The sequence below is a fragment of the Panthera uncia genome, chromosome F2 (genome assembly GCF_023721935.1).
Source record: "Panthera uncia isolate 11264 chromosome F2, Puncia_PCG_1.0, whole genome shotgun sequence".
Taxonomy (NCBI): Eukaryota; Metazoa; Chordata; class Mammalia; order Carnivora; family Felidae; genus Panthera; species Panthera uncia.
In genome coordinates this window covers 32,472,228-32,478,167 of record NC_064812.1, presented here as the reverse complement: position 1 = coordinate 32,478,167, position 5,940 = coordinate 32,472,228, and the positions used below count along the sequence as shown (strand labels likewise).

At 46.6% G+C, this 5,940-nt stretch overlaps 1 protein-coding gene across 2 annotated transcripts in view; it reads left to right on the top strand.

The window, feature by feature from the left end:
• The first annotated feature begins 4,797 nt into the window (after positions 1–4,797).
• The window catches only part of ZFPM2 (zinc finger protein, FOG family member 2), a 473,354-nt gene continuing 472,211 nt past the window's right edge, over positions 4,798–5,940 (top strand). For both annotated transcript variants that reach the window (XM_049633013.1, XM_049633012.1), the window contains exon 1: positions 4,798–4,931. In XM_049633013.1, coding sequence (XP_049488970.1) covers positions 4,892–4,931 — 40 coding nt within the window. In that variant the 5' untranslated portion in view covers positions 4,798–4,891. The remainder of the gene's footprint in view (positions 4,932–5,940) is intronic.

Genomic DNA, 5,940 nt, shown 5'->3' with positions numbered 1-5,940 from the left:
CTAATGAGAATGCTTTGGGCCATTGAGCCAATCACCATAGACAAACACCTAGAATATTCTGGTCAGGGATTGGGGAAGGCCCCGTTTGTATCATATGACCAAATAGTGGGTGAGGAGGAGTAATTCTTGAAAAGATATCACGGAACTATTACCTGAAAAGAGAATGAATGCTAGGCAGGCAAAATCCACAGATGTCTGCTAAAATTTGGGATGACATTCCTTTAATATTTATTTTATATGTGGAGGTGTGATGTATTATATGGACTTAGCAACAAAGAACTTTTCTTGCTTAATAGAGTTGACCCTATAACTCTCTTCTCTCAGAGTAGTAACTTGTACATAAAGGATTATGGTAAAGAGTAAAGAGTAAAAACACACGTTGGTTTTTAGTATACCATAAAAATTCACACAGAAAGAGAATAGTGATTCTTAACTCATAATGGTTCACAGATGTTTTTTTCACAGAAATTTTTGAGAATCCGATGAATTCAACAGACTTGCTCCATAGAACATTTTTTTTTGTTTTTTGGTACATACAAACTTCTTTTGAGACATTGACTGTCTACATGAAGCCCAAGTTAAACCCCTGATCTAGATTGACTGAACGTTTTCAAAGCGCTTGGCTCCTTTGCAAGTAAACAGATAGTCCCTTTCATAGTTATAACATAGGAAGGCCATTTAGATGAATTTGTTGATTTTTATTTTTAAACTGCTCAAATTATAAAGATATACAAATCCGAAACACTATTTTCATACTGCATTCTTGTTCAATTCAGTGTCACAATCTTAAATCAAGGCAGATAAACTGTATTCAATTTCTGGTGAGGATACAAGGGCAAAAAATTAAGTCTTTCTGAAGCTTTTGAATATTGTTTACTCCCATAATAAAGAAGGCAGCTTGCTGCCTAATAAGATGTGGCCTGGGAGGTTGCTTTATCAATTTGTCGATCCCTTGGAGGAAAAAACACATTTTAAAAACAAATCCAAGAGTAAGACATACATGAATGAAATCCATTTACACTGAGAGCACATTTCTGTACTGTGCCAAATAAAGTGAGAATTTTTGTATAGAAATTTATTCTTCTACCTTGCCGTTCTTAAATCATATGATGTTCAAGAATTAAATATATGTCTGTAGGAAGCACTTTAGGGTTTTTCTGCCTTTTCTATAAACACTGTTAGTTGTAAGACAACCATGAATTTGTGAAAATGGTAACATGCTGTATTTGTAGGTTTGCCAGATAAAATGAAATAAAGTACAGGGTAAGCAACAATTATTTTTTAAGATAAGTATGTTCCAAATATTGCATGGAATAGACTAATACAAAACAATTGTTGCTTACATGAAGTATAAATTTAACTGGGCATCCTGTATTTTACTTTTCGAAATCTGTCAACCTATAAACTTGCAAGCTATATTGTTTTTATTCATTTGTAAATAAACCTTTGATTTTATTTATTAAAGTAGTTTCAGTACTGGCATCTCATTTTATTGTCAGATATATGTTTTCTAGCTAACTGGACTATTAAGAATATATACAAGTATATTTTCATTGAGGTTGTAATAGAATACTTCAAGCTTTTTTTCCATAAACAGTTTTGACTCACATCTCTTTTTACTCCCAAAGAACTTGATGAAGAAAGCTAGACTGAGGTAAATGTTTCTTTATTTCAGATTGGTTTCAGATCAATTCTTTTAGTATTTGAAGGAATGTTATTAAAAGTTGCATATTTTCTGTGCTTAAAGTAACTTACATATGTGATTTTAAATGATTTGTCTTTGAAAGCAGAAACTTTTCAAAATGAACCATTATGTAGAGATGAAATCAGTGAGTCTAGAAAATGAATAATTCATTTTTAAGTAAATGAGAAATTATTTTGTGCTGTTACTTATACATTTTCATATTTATAGTTAAATAGTAATTTGCGATACACAGGGTATTAGTTGTGAATTGTGGTTTTCAATATCACAGACACATTTGTTGCTGTGGTTTTGCAATATCATTCCCTGATGCTTTCCTCAATTGTGGTTTTCATAATCATTGTTTGATAGTCATGTAGCTGCGGTTTGGGGCTGCTATATCCATTTGGACAGGGATAATTGCTTATAGGTTTTGCTGTCTTTTAATTTTATAACCTTAGTGAGTTAAACTAGAAAAAGAAAAATTGAACTTTAAATATCATCAACATTCTCATTAAAAATGATGAGAAAACACAAAATGTAATAGTATTCCTTAGTTTAATTCATTCATAATGACTATAATTAATATATATTTATAAATTTATATAAACTATATCTATTTCTAATAATGCAGTCTGCTTATTTTATCAATCTTGCCTTGAATTCCCTGACTTTTGCTCCTTTCAGCTTTTAAACTGAATATTTAGCTGAGATTTATTTGTTTCTCTTTTGCTTTGCATATTTAACCATTTCAAATGCCAAAAGAAACACTAACTGTTATGATATTTTAATTCCAATGGGCTTTCCTTCTGGCTGATATAAAAAGTCAGCCAGTTCTGTAAAAAGATCTTTAAAAACCATAATGTATAATACATCCAATTCTAAGCACACCAATTTAATTGTAATGAATTGAAAATTAAGGAGGCAAAAATCTGTAGTTCTCTGTCTGCTTATTCATTCCACAACACAAACACACATAACCCTGCTTTTCATGGTACTTACGGCTTTAATTTGTTGGTTCTTCAGGGGAGGGACTTTGTCATTTAGTGCATTTTCCACTGCAAAGGACCATGTATTCTTACAACCTCACATGATAATAGTACTAATGGTAATGTAATAAAATTCACAATTGGTCTTCAGCTCTGTATTAAGATTCTCCCAGCCATACCTTTCACAGGGCAACTCTTTACACCTTCCAGAAGATGTCCTGATGGGGTTATAAATGACACTGATTACAGTGCCTCGTGCACACTGAGCAGCGTGCATTATCCTCAATCAGCCCAGGCTCTCTGCTGACCCCCAGACCCTTTTAGAGTATCAAGTTTGGTGGGGCTCATAGGAACGGCTAGTCAACCAAACAAAGGCGGGGGGGGGCACAATTTCAGATCAGATTGGATGATCCCACAACCTGGGGGGAAAAGTCAGCAGTATCTGGGGGATACATGTCAACTGCAGTGGAGTTTATTAGTAAATACTGATGACATAAAGCAGCCAGTCCCACTGCTACTGGGATAGAAGCTTCTTCCAGCCCACCCGGGAGGATATATTTAATACTCAGTATATATAAAACTATGAGAAACTAAGCTAGCCTCATGCAGCTTAACTTGGCCAAATAATAACTATGCAAATCACTTCAAAATTTGTTCTTCTTTTGGCTCGCAGTTTCCAACATACTACACACACAATAATTGAAAAAGAATGAAACAAAACTTTAAAAGCTAAAGAACCATGAAATAGTTATTGGGTCTTACCTGCTTGGGAAATTATGGCAAGATCAAATCTTTTATTAGTCGCTGGCTGCTTCCCTGTGGCAGAACTAAAAAGAATTAAAGGTCATGGGATGGGGTGGGTCTTTAGAACTTCCACAGACTTCCTCAAAAAGTTAGTATTCTGATTTGAGACAATTCGTTTCCCACCTAGGGCTAATCACCTAGCTAATGGTCCTCCTTTTTTCATTTGAGGGAAGAAAAAAAAAAAAAAAAAAAAAGATCTGCTTGTCTCCAAATTCGGAATTATTACAGTCTAGCATGAGAAGTGGAGGTGAGAAAGAGCACTTTTAGGACGCCGCTCAGCATCCCATCGGTGCGGGCTGAGTGGGGGATGGTCCACGTCCGCAGCGGTCTCCTGGGAACCTTGAGAGCAATGAAATGGTCTCCAGAGAGCCTGGGCAGATGAGAGGGCTTAACTGGCCCCAAGACACACAGTTGGCATTTGTGATCAGCTGCCTCTCGCCGAGGATTTTGCCAGTGGCCTAACCTTCCTGCCAAGAAGCTGGAAGGGGGGAGGGGGGAGGCCAGGGGAGGGGGCGGCATAACTGGAAGCGCAAAGTTTACGGAGAGACTGGGATTTCTTTGTGCCCCGCTGGACGGGCCAGGCGTGAGGAGAGTTGGGGTCCATCAGAGGGGAATGTGGGAAGAAGTTGCCTGGAGGGGTGCTCTGGCAGATGCCCAGAGCTGACGCGGTGACAACTGCAGAAGCTGCCCCCCTCCAAACCCTCCCCACGCCTCTGGTCCCCTCCCACCCCCCACCCCTCCACCGCGCTCCCGCGCACCCGACCCGACTGAGGCCCGGGCCCTCTTTTGCATCCGGACTGGCTTTGGATGCAGCCAATCCTCCTTTCGCTGATGGAATAGTCTCCCCTCCCCGCAGCCCCGGCGCGCCCCTCCCTCCCGCGCCTCGCCACCTCCCGCGGCAGAGAGCGAGCTGCGCGGCCCGGAGCGGCGGCGGCGGCGGCGGCGGCGGCGCTGGCGCTCGAGTCTCTGCCCCGCACGCCGGGGAGAGGGGAGAGCGAGCGCGCTCCTCCTCCCGCGCCTTCCACCCCCTCTCTCCCCCTCTTCCCTCTGCTCGCTCTCCCTTCCCTCCCTCCTTCTCTTCCTCCTTTCCGTGTTCCCCCTTTCCCCTTTTCTCTCTCCTCGTCCATTCGTTTGTAAATTCTGTCCTCCCCCCCTCCATCGCTCTCTCACTCGCCCCCTCCCCTCCCCACTGTCACTCTCTCTCTGCCCCCCTCCGTCTTCTCATTTGCCTGCTCCTCTCCAAACGTGGCTCCGCGGCTCCCGGAGGAGCCCCGCGCCCGGATCCCGCGCGTCCGAGGCACCTGGAGACCGGCCCGCGGCGGCCCGAGCCTGGCCAGCGGCGGCGGCGGGAGCCGAGGGAGCGGCAGCCCCGACCGCGGGCACCGCGGGAGCCTCAGTGGCAGCGGCCGCCGCCGAGATGTCCCGGCGAAAGCAGAGCAAACCCCGGCAGATCAAACGTAAGTTTGCACGCTGGGCCGGCAGTTGCTGGGATTATTTCTGGGGAGGGGGGCGCGCGGGGCGGGAAGGGGAGGGAGACGAGGGGAAATCCGCTCCCCGTGCCCCGGATTTGTCAAACTTTGCCTGAGCAGCGGAGGGACAACTAGTCAGTCACGGACAGACAGACGGCGGGCGGCCCGAGCGCCGGGCAAGAAAGAGGCTGCGACGAGCAGCTCACTCTTGCTCGCCCGCGTCCCCGCGCTCCCGGGTTTCTTTTTAATTCCGACCCCCGCGCGCAGTTAGTTCCCGCCGCCTCGCCGTCCAGCCTGCCCGGGCAGCCCCGCTCGCTTAGGGGGTTCTTCCTACGGTGGTTGTTGTCATTGTTGTGGCAGCGGACGTAGCGCTCCTCCCGGGGACCGTACTTTTAGCCACCGGGGTGAGAACTTAGTTCTCCGAAAAGCTGGTCGAGACCTCGGGGCGAGGGAGGCACCGTCCCTAGGCGGTGGAAAATCAGTGTCCGGGTCCCGGTGCGGGGCGGTGCCACGGCCACGCCAGACCCGAAGCGAAACAAAAAGTAGGTGTAAAAGTTTGCGCCTCTGCAGCGGGGCGGCCGAGCGCCTCCGCCCCGGGGGCGCGGGGCTGGCGGCGGGGCGGGACTGGGCCGGGGGCGCCGGGCCCGTCCGGTTCGCGTGGCCGGGACCGCTCCGCTGAGCGGGGATTCGGGTTGCCTCCCGCCCCGGAGGCGCGCGGAGTCCTCGCTGGGAGGGGCCGCCCGTCACTTCCCACCGCGGAAGCTGGGAGTTCAAGGCAGCCCGTGCGCCGCAGGGAGCGCGACCCGGAGCCCCCTCCCCCCCCCCCCCCCGCTCCCCCTACAGCGCCCCGGGGCCGGGGTGGCGCTTAGAGGACACCGCGGGGCCGGAGGTACCTGCCCGAAACACACACACTGGCAGAACTCAACTCGGTCAACTTTTCTGGTCTTGGGGAAAATTCCTCCAATGGTGCTTTGTCGCCCTGCGACACGTCTTCAAC